This window comes from Magallana gigas, chromosome 2, assembly GCF_963853765.1.
Source record: "Magallana gigas chromosome 2, xbMagGiga1.1, whole genome shotgun sequence".
NCBI classification, from domain to species: Eukaryota; Metazoa; Mollusca; class Bivalvia; order Ostreida; family Ostreidae; genus Magallana; species Magallana gigas.
The window spans coordinates 35991777-36014867 of NC_088854.1; the positions used below are offsets into that span (position 1 = coordinate 35991777).

General features: G+C 32.3%; 1 protein-coding gene and 1 long non-coding RNA gene across 9 annotated transcripts in view; both read right to left on the reverse strand.

Annotated features, from left to right (window-relative positions):
• The window catches only part of LOC105341203 (Golgi pH regulator), a 221285-nt gene that overhangs the window by 170518 nt on the left and 27676 nt on the right, over positions 1–23091 (reverse strand). For all 7 annotated transcript variants that reach the window (XR_004596369.2, XM_034447653.2, XM_034447652.2 and 4 more), the window contains one exon: positions 8430–8536. Coding sequence is in view for 6 of the 7 variants with exons in the window: in XM_034447653.2 (XP_034303544.1) it covers positions 8430–8536 (107 nt within the window). In the remaining variant the exon portion in view is untranslated. The remainder of the gene's footprint in view (positions 1–8429; positions 8537–23091) is intronic.
• LOC117683146 (uncharacterized) lies at positions 487–3476 on the reverse strand. 2 transcript variants are annotated; one of them, XR_010711062.1, is made up of 4 exons: positions 2600–3476; positions 2277–2351; positions 1869–2003; positions 487–1745 (listed from the first exon to the last, which is right to left on the reverse strand). It is a non-coding gene; the product is annotated as an uncharacterized lncRNA (long non-coding RNA). The 2 variants fall into 2 exon arrangements; XR_010711061.1 differs by having other exon boundaries at positions 2277–3473.

The following is a 23091-nucleotide window of genomic DNA, read 5'->3' on the forward strand; positions in this document are numbered from 1 at the left end:
GGTATTTCCTATTCAGCACAGCTGCATTTAAAATATACCCATACCAAAAAAAAGCACTAAAAAGTTATACCTATAAGCCCTTAAAAAAGTTACAAAAAAGTCATAACAAAGTTAGCACAATTTGGAACCATCTGATCAATTATGGTTCCAAATTAGCATCAAAAAGTTATACCTATATTGTAACTTTTTGCTTAAGTACAAAAAAGTCATAACTAGAGTGTAACTATTGACAATTTATTTTTTCATAAAAATAAAATAGGTACAAAAAAGTTATCAAAAAGTTATAATTAAGTTATCATTTAGGTACAAAAAAGTTACAAATTAAAGTTACAGAAAAGTTATCATTTAGGTACAAAAAAGTTATACATATAGGTACAGAAAAGTTATCATTTAGGTACAGAAAAGTTATAGATGTAGGTACAGAAAAGTTATACATATAGTTACAGAAAAGTTATCATTTAGGTACAGAAAAGTTATACGTATAGTTACAGAAAAGTTATACGTATAGTTACAGAAAAGTTATCATTTAGGTACAGAAAAGTTATAGATGTAGGTACAGAAAAGTTATACAAATAGTTACAGAAAAGTTATCATTTAGGTACAGAAAAGTTATAGATGTAGGTACAGAAAAGTTATACATATAGTTACAGAAAAGTTATCATTTAGGTACAGAAAAGTTATAGATGTAGGTACAGAAAAGTTATACATAAAGTTACAGAAAAGTTATTGTTTAGGTACAGAAAAGTTATAGATGTAGGTACAAAAAAGTTATCATTTAGGTACAGAAAAGTTACACAGAAAAATTACAGATGTAGGCAAAAAATATTTATTTGTATCATAAACTTCAGATAAAAAAACCCCAGGTACATGTACAGGTGTTATACTGATGAAAAAAAGTCCCTAATGTTGACAAAGAACTTTTCATCAAATTGTTTTTGCTCTTGAATAGGAATTTAAAACAGCTCTGTTCATGTGAGCAAAAGAACACAAGTCAATGTTTTTGTTAATCAATATGTTTACTGAATTATATTTACATCTAATGAGTATGCTTTCCTCCATTTCTTATGGAAACTTATAGTTAACGCCTTGTTTAACGATTGGTCGAAACCTGTATGACCATAGAAAAATCACTGAAATAATCAGGATGATATCAATGCAGACTCACATTCCCATTGAAGACAATTTGGCTGTTTCTTTTAGCTAACGTACTATGTACATTAAGAATAATATAGTAAATTTTACTTACTCTTTACAAACAATTTATTAATTTGTTAAAAGAAAGATGTAAATATAAACATTATAATGCTTTCTTTGACGATTCATGCAGGTAATGAAGGGAGCAAATGCGGGTAATGTATTTTTTCTGCAATGTCGCTACATTCATATCCCGCATATATCACCAAAGAAAGCATTTTATTGTTTACATAATTATCTCAAATCATTACAGACCCTATATGCAAGTTTTTGAAATAAAGCAATAATCTAACATAAAAGCATTTGGGATTACATGTGTGTCTAATGTTCTTGCTAAATTTAAATAGAAAGTTTGAAAAACATTATTTTGTAAACCAAATTTGACCAAAACCTTCATAAAGCATGTTTTAGGTTAAATTCCTAACATATACTAGCATGATTTTGTTCCAAACATACTAGTATGATTTTTAAAACAGTCCTGGTTCTAGATGATACCAATGACCTGCAGTAATCTATCAGCAAACAACTGGATCTGTTTCTTGAATCTGTTCCTAAAATGTATAAAAAAGAATGTTTCATTATCATGGCAATTTCTTACTACATGTACTTTCATTGTAACTGTTAAAATCCTTGACAACTACCTTATACTTAAAACAGAAAATTATATAGCATACCAAGTTGAATATATATTTGACCAGCACCTGGCAGGTGAAAACTGGTTTCTGTTTACACGGCTGCATGTATTTCTATGGGAACGGTTGCTCTTGCATCTGATCTCTTTCATAGTATTATCCTTGTCCTCCATTAATCTAAAAGAAGGCAATAAAATTTAAAACATGATACTGTTTGACAAATTTCAATATATGTAGCATAAATTATTATTAAATATAAGTAACACTTTTCAATTCTCTGTTGACCTGGTACTCCCCCCCCCCCTCCCCTCTAAAACAAAAAGTCAGCATTGATACAGCAGTTGCCATTATATTCTCAGATTTACAATAATTCATTATACTAAAGGATATACATAATATATGGTTAAAATCTGTATATCTTATTTCTACTTGATAAACACACACACTTACTTTTTTCATCTTGTATTAATGATGTATCTTCAATCTGGTGTACATTCTGCTAGCTGGACTTGGTTGGGATTTTTTCTGCAATACAATGATACTTTTTTTAAAAAGAGTCTGCCATAATTTGATTATATATAGAATGTACATCACTAGATATACATGGCTGCATAAACTTTGATATAATTGATAAAATCATGCACTTCTTATTAGAATTCTAGAAATATTCCAAATGGAATTCATTTCTAAGTGCAAAGCAATAATATAGAAATTGAGATAAGCAAACACAAATGAATTATTTAAAATGTCACTTGTTTGTATATCAGACTTACCCTGAATGGAAATGGTCATCCACAACTAAAGCCATATCATCCAGGTCTTAAGCATGTCTATCTTTATGATACCACTGCTTGCAGTTTCATTACTACATACAACACGCTGTGATTCTGCATATTTCTTGAAAAAATCAGGAAAATCTTCACAACAACTCCTGTCTTCTTTGCCCATTTCAAAATTTGATGGCGGAATGGCAATTGTCCAATCAGAATTCACGAAAGTCAAAGTTTGAAATTTTGGCCAATCACGATACAGCCACGATTAATACCGGGATAAATCTTTAAAATTATTTTAGTTAAAAAACAATATTATTTACTTAATATTATCTAAAGAATTCTGCATTTAAATGAAACAAACTTTAGTAATATTTTCTTTCCTTACAACCTGTTAGTTTATTAACCGATCATCAAAACTGGGCATTTCCGGTCTCAAGAGCCGCCATTTTGAATAATTTGAGGGAATTTTAAAAACTAAATGAATTTAAATACCAATGCATTTTTACAATTGATGAATATGTAAAACCAAAAATTATAACATTTTTTAAAAATAAAACATGTTTCCCAAAGTTTAAAACACAGTCCTTATAGCTATGTGTTGTTATAAATTACGATGAGAGATAGGCTAGTACTGGGAAAACGTACAGATGGAAATAGCAGTACTGTTCTTTGTTAACAGCATGTCTATTAATCAAATATGTGAATAAATATGGTGAACCCATCTCATAATAACAAACAATGCTACCACCCCTCCCACCCACCCCCCCCCCCCCCTTTCTTCGCATGCATTCGATGTCGTGGGAAAATTCTGAATCAATTTCTAGAAATCTACTCTATTCCTTTATTCATGGGTAGGCCATGAAAAGTTGGAAAAACTTTCAGTGATAATATAAAGTATTTAACAGTGTTTAAACGAAATCGTAATATGTCTAATGATGTTCAACAGACAGATAACAAAATAATGCTTGCAGGAGCAAAATGAAAATGTCTGCTGGTCAAAACACACACATAAACTTTTTATCTTAAACAAACATCAGTGTCATCACAGCACGGACTAATCATGACCTCTTTCGACACCCTTTACTGTTAACCTGGGATGTGTGTGCGTTCAGGCGGAAAGTGATTTCCTGTTTCTGCCTTATAAAAACAATAAAATTTTGGACAGGTGTTTGTGTTGCAATTGATGGACTGGATTCCCGTTATAATGGTTATGTCATTGTTTTCAAACAAATCTTAGTGATTTTACTAACCTACATCTACCCCCCCCCCCCCCCCCACTTATCATGCTTATGGTGATTTTTATAAAAAACAAAGTTATAACGATATTTTGTATTAGTTTTTAGATTTATTGTGATAAAAGTCTACTTTAGACTTGAACCTCTTGGATAAGATTCACTTAAATTTTTAGTGTAAAAATGACAAAGTCCAAACACATTCACAAATTGACTAAGTTCAGTGTAGGTACATTTTAGTTATACTGAAAAGTTTCTAAGTTCAATGTAGGTACATTTCAGTTATACTGAAATTTTCTAAGTTCAATGTAGGTACATTTCAGTTATACTGAAAAGTTTCTAAGTTCAATGTAGGTACATTTTAGTTATACTGAAAAGTTTCTAAGTTCAATGTAGGTACATTTTAGTTATACTGAAAAGTTTCTAAGTTCAATGTAGGTACATTTTAGTTATACTAAGAAATTTCTAAGTTCCATGTAGGTACATTTTAGTTATAGGGCAAAAAGTTTAAGTCCAATCTAGGTACAAAAAAGTTATAACTTTTATGTGCCTAAATCTTAGGTACATAAAAGTTACACTTTAGTTACAGAAAAGTTATGACTAAGTGTAACTTTTTTTTGTATGGGTAAACAAACTAAAGCATGACCTCAGCTTTGTGTACAAACATATAATAGCATTGAGCGCAAAGTGTATCTTGCTTATAACTCGAAGCTTGACTCTCAGGTTAGTAAAACAATTAAAACAAAAGAAAACTGCACTAAAACAAAGAAAAAACTCAATTTATTTTTCATCATATATATACTTTAGTTATATATTTCTAGCAGCGGGAATAATCTCCATTTAAATTGAAATTGTTGAGCATCTTAATAGAACATGTTGCATTAATCAACCATTACGTAGAGATCATACCGAATTACACGCACCAACATAAAATGACCCCCCATGGTGGCCCCACCCTACCCCCTGAAATCATGGTTTGAACAAACTAGAATGAATCAACACTACCTGAGGATGCTTCCACACAAGTTGCAGCTTTTCTGGCTTATTGGTTTTAAAGAAGAAAATTTTTTTCAAGATTTTTCGCTATGTATACCTATGTAAAATTCAACCCACCCACTATGGCCGCACCCTACCCCCGGGATCATGGTTTGAACAAACTAGAATGAATCTACACTACCTGAGGATGCTTCCAAACAAGTTAAAGCTTTTCTGGCCTACTTGTTTTTGTTGAGAAGATTTTACTCTATGTATTCCTATGTAAAAATTTCGACCCTCCCCCCCCCCCCCCCCCATTGTGGCCCCACCTTACCCCTGGGGATTTGAAAAAAATTGAATCTAAACTACCTGAAGATGAAAAAAATTGAATCTAAACTACCTGAAGATGCTTCTACACAAGTTACAGCTTTTCTGGCTAACTGGTTTTTGAGAAGAAGATTTTTAATGATTTTCTCTATACATTTGTATCTAAAAATTTGATCCCCCATTGGGGCCCCACCGTACCCCTGGGGATCATGGTTTGGACAAGCTTGAATCTACACTACTTGAGGATGCTTCCACACAAGTTACAGCTTTTCTGGCCAATTGATTTTTGAGAAGAATATTTTAAAGATATTTCTCTGTATATTTCACCTCAGATGAGCTAACAATTATTTAAGTCTCTGCTACATGTACACACACTTAGTATTTCCATCAGCAAAATCAATCTCCGTTTAGACTGAATAGACTAGAGAAAAAACAGACAACTAGCCTAAATCACATTGCAGTAATCAACTATTACGCAAAGACCATACCGTATTCCCATTAGAATTTGTATTTTAGTTGTTAAAGTACCGTACCTGTTAATGTATCTTATTTTCGCAAGTAACAGTCTTATTTACCGATGTCTATATTTAATTGATACGTAAAAATTACAAAATACAGGGGATGGTTCCCCTAAGTTACAAACCGTTATTCATGAAAACGAAACGAAAATCAAAACAAGCTAAAACCACCCTCAAAGGTGAAAATGTCAACGCATTGGAATATTTAATCTCAATTTACTTCACAAAATCGGCATTAATGTATCTTGCATGTTTCAAATATTCCTTACGCACGCAAACTGTTCCACAACAACCAAATTCATCTTTGTCAGATTGACCGAATTCTCATACGTTCGTTAGATTGAGATATGGAATACCGAGCCTGAAGTTATAAACTGATCGAAGCCCACCTTTTCCAATTATTTTTTTCGTAATAACTCAAATTTGGAAAAAGATTGGCCCTTAATTTTTGCAATTTATATTTTCCTTTCCATAAGGATTATTTATCTTAAATTGTGTTGAATTTAACTCAGTAGTTCTTTAGAAGAAGATTTTAAAAAATGCACCCACCTTTTTCTACAGTTTCGAGGTTTGCTCCGCTTTGAATAAAGATCGGTCTTTCATTTCTGCAATTTATATTCGCCTTACCATAAGAATGCTTTGTGCCAAATTTGGTTGAAATTGGCCAAGTGGATTTAGAGAAGAAGTTCAAAATGTAAAAAGTTTACAGACGGACGACGGACAAAATGCGATCAGAATAGCTCACATGAGCTTTCAGCTCAGGTGAGCTAAAAAGTAAATGAATTATGTTTTGTGTTGTTTTAAAGACAAAACTCAGTATAATTCCTTATAAAATAGGTAGTGATGCGTTTATAATACAATTACTCATCATGGTTACAAAAATTGAAAAAGAAATTTCAAAGTTAAAAAATAAATTATTTTCTTTCTGCTTTAAACATGCAGTCTTTGAACAATTTTCACAGTTTCATAATTTGAATACATCAACAGTGTCCCTAATTATAATAATAAAACATACTTTTATTTATTTCAATTCCCGTTTGAAACAAGATTACCTATGGTATGGTTGTTTACAAACAAATCCAAAACACGTGCTATCTAAAATGCTTGACCAAACCAACTGCATCATATCGTGTTTATTTATTGCAACAAAATCACTACATATGTTTATCGCTTACATATATGTTGGAGACCGTTCCCGATAACAAATAAATTTACTTATCAAATTTTTATTTCTATCGGGCACCGTCTCCAATCAAATTGTAAGCCATAAACTTATATAATATTTAGTGAGTTTTTACACCTTATTGTATTCATCCGCCATTTCTTGAATAAGCAAATTTATATTTATGCAATGAGTTGTCAATAACCAGGGAGCAAAGTTGGGTTTTTGTACACAATTTAGTTAAATAAACAGAATAAAAATCTTGTAATAGGTTTAATACTTTAAAGAACTTATTTCTTATGTGCATTAAAAAGGCGGTGCAGTGCATGAATTTTTGGACGATTGCCAATCCAGAGGATCGCTATAAGGCCGCCGAGCATTAGCTAGACACCTTAAAAAGTATAAATACATACATTTTTCTGCAATAAATTATAAAATCTTTGCAGGTCGTTTATTCTAACCATGCAATTGAGAAAAATAACAAGAGAAAAGCTGCCAATGTGACAGCAAACTGGTTTTTCTTTTGTGTGAACAGTATCCATAAACCATTTGTTAATCCTGAATAAATAAATACTACCTATCCAAAGAAATGGGATACTCTATGTGCAATGTTTTTGCGAAAATAAATGACTACGTTCAACAGCTGATATTTTTTCAAAAATTATTAGAAATTAAAATCCTACCCATTTGCATACCTATGATATATGTATAATTGATCTGCAAAAGAACAACACTGTTCTATAGGTTGCACAATCAGAATTACACATATTCATTCTCAGGCTAACACACCAACACGGTTGCATATTTGGATTTACAAGTTTACATGTCTGGAATTTTGAACACTATTACCCTCCATATTCTACCTGAGTGATTCAGGTAGCCTTAAAATGCTAATTGCTTTCCCTTGGACTAAAATGTCACATTTTCATTGGTTTAAACATTGCACATGATTGCCTCATATATCTTTGTGAGAATTAATATTAGGCAATATGGCCGTCATTGGTCGACGCTTCGCTTACTCATTTCAACATTTCATAGTATTTAATACATAAACCGCATATTCTTAAAGTATTCGGAGTAGTTGCCCTTTGAAATTCTTAAAAATTAGAGTAGTTGCCCTTAGAATATTGACATCACATTGTTTTGTCTGGAGCCGAACAAAATGGCTGCGTCGAAATTTGCTAAAATCTCTGCAGAGAAAAGGGAGAAAACATTTAAAATTGAATAGCAACAAAATTTTGTAGGTAAACATGGATGAAGCAAAGATTTTGAAAGAGTATTTGAAAGGTGAGATTGAAAGTTTTGAAGAGTTTAAATGAGTTAAATTGGACGAGATGTTAGGCATCTTGTACATGGCTGTGCTATGATCATCGCTATTTGTGAATAAATATGTCGCTTAATAGTCCTCGGGAAAACAAAACACTTAATTATTAGGTTAGTTACTGACTCACTACGGAAATATATTGGGTTGATCAATCTCACAGACGGCTCGGCTTCGCCTCGCCATCTATGAGATTGATCAACCCAATATATTTCCGTAGTGAGTCAGTAACTAACCTAATAAGTAAAAATAGCTATCTAAAATATAATATGTAACCAATATAAAAAATTCTTACCAAATCTCAAGTTTCCAATGATGAAGTAACCAATGTAAAATGGAAGGATTGCAACCAATACAAAAAGAAAGGCATACAATCCCAATTTCCAATGAAAGTATCTTGAGCTGAAAAGAGATAAATGTGAATCTAGAAGTGTCTTTATAGTACATTATAATACCTCATGCATGGCTCATTTCAAATGGGTCAAATATGAATATGCCTTATTTAAGTAATTTAAATAACGAGAGCCCCATGGGCCACATCACTAGCCAGAACAACTGTTCATTGTGTCATTTCATTTTAGTTTTTAAATATTTTTGATTTTAACAATTTATAATCTACATTATTTGAGGGTGTTTGCATAGTAATATCACAAATTGTATCTCATTGTAGTTCTTGAGAAAAAGATTTTTCCAACAAACATTCCCTTAGCTCTGTGTACAGGCATCTTAACAAAACACATTGAATAAATCAACCATTCCACTTGCATGTTTCACGTCAACCGCTGCACAACAATTGGCAAACAAATAGATATTTATCAATCTTTGTCAGATTGACCCTTTGAACATGTGTCTAAAATTGCTCCTTTAAACAAAGGGCCTTGTTTTTGAGATATGGAATAACAAACCTGAACCTATAACACCCCCCCCCCCCCAATCAATTTTGACATAAGGCCACATAAAATTAATATTTAGATTCTCATTCTGAATTGCAAAAATATGGGGCGGGTGGGCGGATTTTATTTATTATTTTAAAACATCTTTTTCTCCGTTCATGTTCTAGAAATAACAACTGCTCTATTTTTATACCCGCACTTTCTAAATAAAGTTCGGGTATATTGTTACCCTGTTCCGTCCGTCTGTCTGTCACGTTTCACTTTCTCAAACTGCTCTTACATCTTATAAACCAGCAAACAGAACTCTTGGAGTTTGATTTCGGGTTGTCATGTTGTTTTGTAAAAAGGTTTCAAAAATTCTCTGGTAGTCCTGGGGGTAAAAAAATTGGTAGAAAATGACATTTTTTCACCGTTTTCTTCCTTGAACTCCTCCTACATTTTCAACCGTAGACAAATCATCTCTTCGAATAGTTTTAGGGTATCCTATAGATGCGCAATAAGGTTTGGGAGTTTTCAATTTTGTCCTGGGGGTCATTTAATGGCTGAAAAATGACGTTTTTTTACAAACAAGAGGCCTATGGGCCACATCCCTCACCAAAAGAACAATAGGTATGATAAAATCAGTTTAATGGAGTCATAATATAAACTATCGGGACAATGTACAATAATACATGTAGATCCTGTATAAATAAAATCCATTTTTCCCCTGGATATTCTTCTGTTTATAATCATTAGTCCCTTTTCTAATAGGATGATTTTATAGTCATATCACAAGTTGAGTATTGGAGTTCTCAAAAAGATCCTTAACAATTGTTTATATATGAGATATAAACCTACATCAAACTCTGAACCTTCTTGTGGGGCCAAAAAATTGTCCTGGGGCCAAAGTCTTAACAATTATAAAGAATCATCTGGCTGATTAGTTTCTGAGAAAAAGATTTTTAAAGATTTACTTTACATATTCCTATGTAAAACCCATTGTGGCCCCACCCTGCTCCCGTGGGTGTCATTACTTTCATACATTATTTTAACTTTGAATCTACACTACCTGAGGATGCTTCCACAAAAGTTTCAGCTTTCCTGGCTGATTAGTTTCTGAGAAGAACATTTTTAAAGATGTACTCTATCTATTCCTATGTAAAACTTTTAGTCCCCCTGCCCCTTATTGTGGCCCCACCCTAATCCCGAGGGTGTCATTACTATCACAACTTTGAATCTACACTACCTGAGGATGCTTCCACACAAGTTTCAGTTTTCCTGGCTGATTGGTTTCTGAGAAGAAGATTTTTAAAGATTTACTCAATATATTCCAATGTTAAACTTCGACACCCCATTGTGGCCCTACCCTACCCCCTGGAGTCATGATTTTCAGAACTTTGAATCTACGCTACCTGAGGATGCTTCCATACAAGTTTCAGTTTTCCTGGCTGATTAGTTTTTGAGAAGAACATTTTTAGAGATTTACTCTATATATTCCTATGCTAAACTTTGACCCCCCCATTGTTGCCCCACCCTACTCCCGGGGATCATGATTTTCACAACTTTGAATCTATACTACCTGAGGATGGTTCCATACAAGTTTCAGTTTTCCTGGCTAATTAGTATTTGAGAAGAAGATTTTTAAAGATTTACCCTATATATTCCTATGTAAAACATCGACCCTCCATTGTGGCCCCATCCTACCGTCGGTGGATATGATTTTCACAACTTTGAATCTACACTACCTGAGGATGCTTCCACACAAGTTTCAGCTTTCCTGGCTGATTGGTTCTTGAGAAGAAGATTCTCAAAAATTTTCATTAATTTCTAATTATCTCCCCTTGAAAAAGGGCCTGGTTCCACCGTCACCAACAATTTAAAATCCCTCAACTTATTCCTCAACTCAAATCCTTTAAAGGAAAGTGCATAAACTTCAGGTCAATACTCATACCTGAGGCCAAGAATTGAGTTGAGGAAACTTGGTGACGGCAGGGCCTGGCCCTTTAGTTTCTAAACTTTGAATCCCCTTTGCCTGAGTATGATTTGTGCTAAGTTTTGGTTGAAATTGGCCCAGCAGTTCTTGAGAAGATGTTGAAAATGTAAAAAGTTTATGGACATGCAGACCGACGGACAGAAGGACAACAGACAAAATGTGATCAGAAAAGCTCACTTGAGCTTACAGCTCAGGTGAGCTATAAAACTGGTTTTAAAAACGTCACTTTTTTGCAGTAGCCAAATGATAGAATATGATTGGGGGTGTCATATCTTGGGATATGATACTGACTGTTCTATAAATGTGCAGTAAGGTTTTAAAAATTTAAATTTCATCCAGGGAGTCAAATAGTAGCAGAAAATTGACGTCTATCACTCCAAAAAAACAGAGATCCTAGAACTCCTCTTATGATTTAATGGATAGACACATCATTTCTTGGGATATGATAAGGACTGTTCTAAAGATGTGCATTATGGTTTTGAAAAATTAAATTTAACTCTGATGACCATTACCTAATATCATTTGATGCCCTTTAAGGATCAAGAATATATATGGTTAAGGGGTGGGGATCCCAACTGTTTTGAGATATTCAAGCACTTCCTCTTCGAGGGGGGTCACAACCACCCCCGGGGCCCATGACCTACATACTGTATGATGCCCCTTGACACAAGGAACAAGAATACATATGGTGTAAATTAAAGGGGGGGGGGGGGGGGTCTCGACTGTTTTGAAGATTTTAAGGGACTTGCTGTTCAAGGGCGGTCAGGACCACCCACAGGGCCCATGACCTACAGAACATTTGATGCCCCTAGACATCAGAAACAAGAATATATATAGGGTTTAGGGGTCATAATTATAACAGTTTTTGAGATACATGTATAAGGTAATTTCCAATTCCTGGGGGATGGGGATGACCCCAGAGGTCAGATCTAATAAACCCAATATATTGCCAGTAACAGTCAATGTATGGTTATGAAAACCCTATCTTATTATCTTTGTCCGTTTTCAAGTTACTATTTACAACAGAGTCTAAGATTTTTCCTACAAGGTTCAATGTTAGACCCCACACCCTTTTGACACACCCCCCCCCCCCCCCCCCCCCCCCCCCGAAAAATGGTTGTCTAACCCAAAATGAGAAAAATCAAACTAGGGTGCACAACTAAATATGCAGGCTTATCGTATCCTAGAGTTTTGTACAATTCTGTTCAGCCATCTCTGAGAAACAAGTTCAGTGCGGGAAAGAAGAAGACAAAGAATAATAATACATGTAATAAGATCCGTACAAAAACAATAAGTCTCCAAATTTCATTCAAGAGACTTAATAATATGATTAAATAGAGATAGGATCATCAAACATCAATAATTTAAAGATAATTGACAATTTCTGATTCTAAGGGGGTCAGGATGACCCCTTTAGGGTCATGACTTACATGCCATAATGATCTAATGCGCCATGACCTAAGGAGGAATAATATTTTTGATTTAAGGTGGGGATCTAAATGGTTTTTATGATATTTGATAATTTCAGGAAGAGCACTTGGGATCATGACTTACATACCATCTGAAATGCCTTGAACAAAGAAACAATAATATATGTACATGATATATGATTCAATTTAAAAACCCAGATATAGATCAATCATCTATGTTTTGTAATACAGAGGGTTCCACTTATTCTGATAGCGGTTAATCGAATAATTCGATTAATCTGATATAATATCAAAACACCGAACTATTTCTTATATATGCCTTTATATTTTTTCCTGATAACCTGATTGGAAAAAATGTAATTTTCGGTTAATCTGATAGGATTGAGACTGTGTAATAATGATTTCCCACCCTCTAACAACTGTATATTCCTTTGTTTAATTGGTTGACTTGTACTTCCTATGTATATATACATGTATTAGTTTGTGTTTTGTTCTATACTATTCATGTTTATGACATTAAAAATTGTCAAATATATGACTTGGAATCCCTACCCCCAATCAAACTCAATTATAAACTGCCCCCCCCCCCCCTTAATTGTCGAATGATCTATTAAAACAAAATATAATTTGGGGTCTAAAAAGTTTAATAAACTGGTAAAAAATGTTATTCTTTAAAAAAAAAATTACATTACACCTTGCATAATTGATTCAAATTATAAATGTTTATACTCCACATCCACCCTCCCCCCCCCCCCACCCCCCCCCCCCATCAAACCTGGTTCTAAATATTCAGTCTTCTTACATTCTTACATGTGTACAGTAGCAGATTTTAAATCATTTCTTGATTGCTTTTTCTCTCCTAATGCACATTAACATTTTGGAAATTGCTTAATTCATTTTTTAAGATTTATAAACAAAACATTATATGCATTTGTACTCGCCTATTTAGGGCAATTGTAAAGTCTCCTAAACTAAACAGTGTCATCATTAGGCTAGGAATTACCCATATGGATCAAACACTACATTTGAATAAGATAAAATACTTCATTATTTCTAGTTCTAGAATGTCAGGGTGTCTCCAAGGGGGCATAACCTATATACAATTTGATGCGCAATGACACAAAGAGCAAGAATAATTTATATGGTATAGGGATGAGGATCTCAGAAGTTAACAAAATATACAGTGTATCATCATTTCCTATTTCATAAAAGGGGGGGGGGGGGGGGGTGGGGGTTAAAGACAACACCTGGGGGTCATGTACATGTACTTTACACCTTTTGATGCATCATAATGACATATTGGAAATTATTTTGTATTTTCCTGTTTCATGGGGTCAGAACAGTCCCATAAGGTCATGGCCTACATTGTATTTGACGCATTATAATACGTGTACATTAAAAGGAAATACTCCTTCCTTCCTATTATAAATCATATAAAAATGATGTCTTTACACTTACTTGCATGTAATACACAAATTTAAGGTGTAATGTCCCTCTGATAAGAAAGATAACTTCTGTAGAAACTAATATCATTTTGTTTCTGTTAACTCACAATCATTAAGGCATGTAACAACAATGGAGGTGGTGCTGGGTCCCAAATTATGTTGGAAGACGACACACTTATTTAAATTAAAATATAGCAACAACAAAAAATTTGAACAGAACCAGCTGAACCCCAGGGTTCTTTTGAAGCAGGGGGCAAAAAAGTAAAGAAAACTTTTACAAAATATTACAAGAAACATATCGTAATGATAAAGTATTTATAAGGCAATATCTACATGACTATTCCTCCCCTCTATCCCTTATAATTGGGGAAAATGTGACCAAGACAATTACAAATTCTAGTTATAATAGTTTTTAACTTATTACATTTCAAATGTTTAAAATTGAATAAGGCTTTTTTATTCTGAGTGAGCAGATATGTGAAAACAAAATTGAAAAAAAAACAATATCTCATTTGATTCAAGACAATATATCCCTATATTGAGGTCATACCAATTACTGGAAGATTATTCACTAGATCTCCTTTTTATGTTATAACAAAATGTCCCCCACATCCAAGCATTCCCCCGGATGTGTTTGATGAGGGGCATTCTTGGAAGACAGCCTGAGGCTGAGGAGTATCAAGTAGCATTATTTCCTGGCTATTATGCTCGGGATCGCCCTTCCAAAAAAGCTAAAAACCTACCTGGAAGTGACGTCACATACCGTATAAATAGTGCTTCCATTGTGATAAACACTCATAATTTTAAAGCAGATTTATTGTCAAATATGTATTTTTATTTGAGGTGGGATAAACAATTCTCAAAACCCATACAGGGAGGGAACCTTGATACTCCTCAGCCTCAGGCTGTCTTCCAAGAATGCCCCTCATCCATCACATCCGGGGGAATGCTTGGATGAGGGGGACATTCTTTTCATCCAGCCTTCGGCATATCGGAGTATCAAGTAGCATTTTCAAAGTATTTGACAATAAATAAAAATCCTTCCAAGTAGAGAAGATTCTCAATCAATGATTTAAATAAACATAGACCGTTTTAATAAATCAACTTTGGTTTCATCATGTGGAAACACAAAATTGCTTTATCATCTTAGCCACAAAACACATCAAATGTACCCTTTATTTTCCCCCACCAATTTCTATAATAATTGTCCATATTGTGGCTGCATGATTAACGTTTTCTCAGAAAATAATGTTTTAAAACCATTCTGCCTCATTTCTCTGTGATATACCGTAATAAAATACATTGTTGTAAAATCCAAACTATCTAATTTTCTGTCTGTAAGATGTTAATAGAAAGAGGAATGAATTGCATTCATTGAAATGTCAGATTTTACTGTCTGATATATAGGGTACATTATAATAAACATATAATACAGCTATAATGTAATTAAATGTATGATCTTCTAGCTTCCAATGTAATGTAGAAAACAAATGTTTTCTTCCTTGAATATAAAGTACCAGTATTATATTCATGCATGATTAAGTTTTGCAACATAACTAAGGTACAATGACCCTCTATTCAGAAAAAAATATACTCTTCATTAATTACGTATATGTCAATCATTCTTTTATAAACTAAAATCATATTTATATATACATGTATGTCCTATTTTGTCTAGCTCATATAGCTATATATTAGGATCAGTTAAGTTTTCTTTGAAACTTAGATATTATCAGTAAAAGCAATAGTATTCACTTGTGTACAGAAGGATGTCAGGTATAATTTGTCTGATGTCTTTGAACATCAACGTTCCTTCCTTTGAAAATTCTTAAATCAATATCTATGACTTTCCTGGTATGTGGTATTTATACAAAAATCAAAATGCTAATCTTTCATAACACATCCATTTTGATATATTAATACACTGTACAACCAAACTCTGCATGAATTAATTAGTTTTAAGAAAACTAATTTCAAAACTTGCAATCTTTTCTAAATTTTATAATTATATCTTCAATATGAAATAGGTTAATATAAATGACCTATGTTAAGATTTTAACCTCTAGCTAGGTACTGTTTTCTCTTAAAGAATATGGAATTCATATTTGATTTTCCATAAATCTAATATATGTATCATTATAAACAATCTATTATTTACATATATACATGTATATTCATGGAGTATATATAACTTTTCCCTATAAAGTGTGAACATTGTATGACATTAATTTTTTGTGTATTAACAATTTATGACAAGACATGAAATCTAATATTAAGTTCTTTGTAATGTCATTTTTTGGTCTTCAATATATCTATATTCATGTACTAATCACAATAAGACCAACAATTGGGAACTGTAAACAGGACTATTTTTGCCCCATGTTATTTTCTTAGATTGTAAACATTTTTGTCCCAATTAAAACTTGCCCAGACAAAGCTTTAATTGTTTATAGAGAGACAATGTAGGGCATCGTAATTCGCCTACCGGTAGTCTTCATTAATACACCCACTGGCAAAGAGACAACAAATAAAACAGGAACAAATGTGTTCCCTGTAATCGTTCTTGGAATTTATGAATGATCAGATATGTTATATCTATGGTAACATTATTTACATATATGCCAGCAGCTAAATATGAGTAAACATTTCTTCAATAGTAAATATTGTACTATATAAATATCTTTGTCCTTTGATCGAGTGATATGATTAAACACAATCACTATCTTGAAATAACTTATTATAATCAAATTTCATATTAAATGAAGTAAGCGAAAGTATCAATCCTGTTAATTCATATATTCAATCAATATGACACAATTAGAAAATACAGAAAAAGAACTTTCTCAATCTTTTGCAAAAGAAATTCAATAATCTTTAATATTTAAAAGTTTTTCCCATCATTTTAATTTTCTGTTGCAGCTACTACATAGCCTTGTGTTCACACAATGTCTTAACACATATATCTGTAAAGTTAATATTTTCTAATCTATTCTGATTCAAATTCTGAATAATATGTACCAGAAACGTTCTAAAATCTGTTTTAAATTTGTAGTATCATATATACTAAACACCATTAGCAAGTAAATACATGCAACATTTGTCTTTTCATGAAGACTTCAGTTCTGATGATAAGTTCTGAAGAGATAATCAATAATTATTCACATATACTGGAAACCATTCCAATGCATCAACTAATACATATATGGTAAGTATATAATAAATGTATGAAAATCAGTTTGTTCTTTGCTTTTTCTCAATATGAACATTGTAAACATGGTGCTAGCTAGTGTATCGTAATTCCAAATTAGAGTTACTCATGTAACCCATCTTGTATAAAGAGAATCTCAAAAAATCAAATTTCAGTGTCTCTAAATATATAATCAAACATATAATCTCATGTTTCATATCGTATATTCAATACTCTATTCAATAACTTATAACTGTATATTGCCAATATACCATTCAATTATATCTCTTCCATTGCAATATTCTATTACAAATGTATTTTTACATTTATAATTAATCCTTATCACTGGATTTTTCCTTAAAGAGGAAGGTTGTAAAACAACTGATCTCCATTGACAATTTGTCTTGGTATAAAATTGCTTGACATATATATGGTTAAAGTTTAATTCACCAAATTCTTAAGATAGAAATAAAAGATGGTCACATATAGTCTCTTTCTTTAATATATACTGTACTCTTTCATTTCAATCTAATTGAGCATGTACCATACTTTGGTAATAAGTTTTAATGTTTATTTTTATAACAAATAGGGTTTTAGTGAACATTGTATTATTTCTGGATTTTCATTCTGACCACATTGATCCTCTTTCACTCTGAACCTTTTCCTTTGGTATTATATCTCAGGATTTCAGCAATGTATCATACAACTTCATTTCTTTATATCATAAGTGTCATAACAATACTTATCAAGCCTTAGTTTCCATGAAGTCTTCATTTAAATTAGCTTAAAGTAGATCCAGTGTTCTGTGACGTCACACTTTTTTGTAAAACTTTGAATTCTTTAAAAATTGTGCAAGATAGTTTTATTTATTTTATGTGAATATAATCACATGGGTGTAATTAGAATTATTGGTAGGTTAAAGATATTTTCGCACTTAATTTTATACGAAATTTCCAAATTTTTATATATTTTATCTATACAAAGGGGAAATAACTCTTTTTCTGACTTTTCTCTCAGTTGTATGTCTAAATGCCATAGTTTTTCTTATTCCAACGATTAGTTTTAAAATATTTTTGTAATTCTAGTTTTCTGATAAAGTTGACTTTAAAATTAAACAAGAAAAACAAATTTCTGCCTACAAGATTTTACTTTTAACAGAAAAAAAATACATTTTCTAATGCTAAAATATGCTTTAGTTTATGTTTATCTGGCATCTCAAAAAGTGTGATGACATGTATATTTTTTCTAACAATTGATGACATTTAAGTCTATTAAGTCGAAATCAGTTCGGTTTTTCAACTTTCCTCAGAGAATTTTACGAGTATGGAGCTACCTTAAAAGAAATTCATGTATGGTGTCTGAAATCAAATCATCTAAGTCAATAAATGTTTGGTTCTTTGTTCCTCAAATCATCCCCATGAATCATATAATGATGTGCAGGTTTATGACTTTTGTAATACTTATGGATGCAAAAAACAATTAAATACATGTAGTAAAACCATATTAATTATTTGACTGAATACATGTACATTAATTACTGGTACATGTACTTATTTTAAAAGTACTTTTCAAGTCAAGTATCCTAATGTTTGTTTGATTTCTCTCTATTACTAACTTAGACATATATATATGGCTTTCATTCAAATTTTTTAATCGATACTGGTACTCCTGTTTTCAACATTCACTGTCACTTCAGTTAAACTTTATAACTCTTAACTCAAACTTTATATCTGAATAAAACTGCACAAACAATTGATACAATTCAAAACACTGCATGGATTGTCTTTTGCACCCATAACAAACAGTGATCAATTTAATTCTCTAATATTTTATGAATCAGTTCGTCTTTCAAAAAATTCATGACTCTCCAAGATTTTAAGCTTCTTTCTTCCAAACTTCACAACATGCACAACTTCGACTGTACAATGTAATATAAATAAATGTAATGTAGACAATCATCTTTTCTGTGACAATAACTTGAAAACACCATATATTATGTGTTATAAAAAACATACGTATACCTAAGCTTCTCATCCCAGAATTAAAACATTTCACAGCCAATGTATTGCTCTGAGAAGCAAAATAAATTCCTGTTCATTAGTGAAATTTCTTGTTTGGTCTTCAATGACACCAAATAATATTACTGATATCATCAGCTGTACTTATTTCAACCATGTGCAAACTGATGCCTTAAATACTTCTTTTTTATCATGATCAATAAACCAACATTAATTTCATGTAATGTATTGTATCAGCCTGTTCCGATGTTCTAAATTGACATCTTTCACCTACATGATTTAGTACAGTTGTATTATTAACCTGAATATTATTTTGTTCAAACTTCAGACCTTTGGTCATTTTACTATGAGCATTACATTTTGTAAATTGTGTGTCGTAAACCAATTATCTCCAGTATCAGTCAGCAGTTAAGAGAAATTCCATCTCTTGTCTCATTTATATCCCTGATATTGAGATCAATAAAACCATAAGAAAAATCTGAACACAGCGTGTTCTAATTGTACTGTACTATTTAATATATACACAGCGTGTATATTATTCAACTTGCGGTGTAAAATCTTTTATATAGGCAAGTTCTGAACACAACGTGTTTTATAAACTTACTATCAACCAATACACAACGTGTACTGTAAAACTTGCGGTAAAATATATTCACGACAAAATTCTGAACACAGCGTGTTCTTATCGTGCATTCAACAAATACACAACGTGTATAGTAGCGAGCGCAGCGAGGCGGCGCGAAGCGCCGCTCGCGTAGCGAGCTCCATAGACAACGTGTACGAACGGAGGAAATTCGAGTTGAAATCTGCACATTGTTCAAAGAAATTTTTATGAGGCCACGTGAAAAAGTTCTACTATCCCAATGATCCTTTGCGGTACATAGGACGCGTTTCTAAGGAAAATTCTTACCTCTAAATCGAATACATCTATTTCATTTAACAATAAAAATCCTTTAAAACCACTAAAGTAAACAACACATAGATGCTTACGAAAAAAATTGTACCTATCAATTTTTGCTGACGTATGACGTCATTTCCTTCCCCGAATTTATCCGACAATTTACGAGTGCAAGTTAAGTATGACGTCACAGTGATCTCGCACAATACATTTAGAGGTGGATCAAGCATCTGTGCTGGGTGTAACTTGTAGTAACTAAGTCTACTCAATGCTAAAGGCAACTCTTCGGCTGATTAGTTTTGTTCTGACTTTTTTTTTTTGCTTACTAAATATACATGCGAATTCCATGCTTAATTTACTGTCATATTGATCTAATGTTACGTTGGGTAGGTGACAAAAATGTATTTAAAAAAGTTTGATTATTATTAAACTACGTGCAGCAGCCACGTCATTTTGTAATAAATAAATAAAACAGAAATAAACAGTTAAAATATCTATATGTATTTGTTAGCTGCATATGTTGCCAAACCTTTAAATAATATAATATTGGATATCACGCACTAAAAAAATGAGAGGGCACATGTCTAAAACACAGATATAGCGTACACAGATTTAAAAAAATTAAAAAACAGAATTGATGTGTCAGAGGAAAATAATTAAAACACAGATAACAACAAAGAACAAAATGAGAAATAACACAGACACACAATTTATTGTTTACTGACTTTAATATGATCATTTTCAAAATTTAAAAGAATGTTAAATCATGATTGTATTTACGTTAAAAAAAACCCTCAAACAGCTTTGTATTTAAAGCCAAAGTTTCCTGGTTGGGCCAAGTCCATGGGTTGCAGTTTAACAATGATGAGAGATGTGTAGTTTTTTCTGCGCTCGCCCCAACGGTCACACCGTAAAACATATTACAACTTGAGTTGTAAAACCACATGAACCATGTGTAAAACGAAATGCACGGATTATCAATCCTTTCAAACCAAGACTTCGTCATTGGTAGATTTAATTCGTTTTCAAAGGCTTTACAAACCTTGCAACTAAGACCACGTCTTAGAAAATTTATTAACACCGCAATAACCATATAACCGACAAGGGCTCATGTCCCGATGTCGCCAGAAAAAATATGAGTGTTTATCACAATGGAAGCACTATTTATACGGTATGTGACGTCACTTCCAGGTAGGTTTTTAGCTTTTTTTTGAAGGGCGATCCCGAGCATAATAGCCAGGAAATAATGCTACTTGATACTCCGATATGCCGAAGGCTGGATGAAAAGAATGCTCTGGTTAACACTTTTAGGATTTCTTAAATATATGGATCCATTTACTATTATCTTATCCAAATTTAAAAACAGAAAACCTTTTCTGAAAATTTAGAAACTGTGGCAATTTACCATACACTGTATGTAAAACATGTATGTAAAGCCTGCAATAGTCTATGATAAAGAAAGCATGATTGAAGCAATTTTTGTTGCAAACCTATACAATAAAGTGCTATTCTGAACTAAAATGCAGCGCTTCAATATGTTTTGTAATATGAATTGAAAATGTATACATGTATAACTATATATTATTTTCATATACATTTTATGTTTTTAATTTTATGCTGCAATGGTAAAATTTAGCTTTTTCTAATCACTATGTTTAGTTTTCTTCATATCATGATTAGACACATTATCAATTTTTGAAAAATCTAGCAGCACTTCATCACTTCAACTTTGTTTCATATGAATCGATTGATATTGACTTTGATGAAAATCAATATGAAATTTTTTAAAATATATATGGCAAAATCAATAGCAGAGGGATATTACACCTTAATACAAAATTGTTTAAACAGGGTCAATATGGGGTCAACTCAATAGTGTAAGTGATTAGTCTGACAAATGAAAAAATAACTTTTGCAATTAAAATGACAGAAACTTTACAAATGCGATAGGATAGGTAACAATGATAAGCTTTTTTAAATATTAAAAGATAATGATACAGTAAGCTGTCAAATGGAGATCGCTTATTTAGAAAGTGAAAGTAAAACTTATGTATGCTGGCGTCTCATTATATTGTGTTATACTACATGTATTATGCTTACCTATATTGGTCAACATCATAATGATAATCCAATTAAAGCACAATAATAAATTCCTTTAGCTGATCATCACAAAAGAAATGTTTATGCATGTTAACTAATCCTTTTCTGCATATGGAAAACACATACATGTACAGACCCTGAAACGTACTACTACACCTTTCGTGCGAGAAACATATTGTGTAAACCGTTTAGCGTTTCGTGTGAATCGTGAAGCGTTTCGTGTAAACCATTTAGCGTTTCGGGCAAAGCGTGCAGCGTTTCGGGCACAGCGTGTAAATCATTTTGGGCAAAGCGTGCGAGAACCGTGTGAAACGTTCATCAGATTTCATTCGGAACTCTCTGACAATTTAATTGTTTCAAATAAGCGCTCGTGTTAAACAGTACTTTAAACTGTTTGTGATTGGCAAAACTACTTTGAGATATTCTCGTGAAAAAATTGAATTAATTTTTAATAAACAAAAGAAAAGTACGCGTATTGAAAGAAGACTGAGACTATTTGGCTGTGTACAACCAGTACACATAACCTCGGACATCGGGTAAGACCTGCACCTGGCTGAACCTGTCAATCAAACTCTGTGTATTCGTTTTCATTGGATGGTCTGGCGTCTCTTTTTTTGTCAATAGCCAATAGAAATTTACTGACTTCAAGGTAGTCGGAATCAGTATTTGATGATGCACACAATTTCAATGATAGATTATTTAACATTAATTTGAACAAAATTAAATGTAAACATAGAAAGAAAATATACTGTTCAATTCTATGAAATGCGGGAAGTAAATTCTTCTGAATCCCGATTAAAAATAGGGATTTCAGTTTGTAATCATACGGATTTTATTTTTGGTATTGAATATTGTGTTACGGTAACTTTTTTCTCTGGAATTTTTATTATTTACGGCACTAATAAGAATCATGGATATTTCTTTTGAGCAATAAATATATTTATAGAAGTAATATTTTTGGCGAATTCTGTGAATAAAAATTTTTTTACTTTAAATATAAGTACCAAATTAATT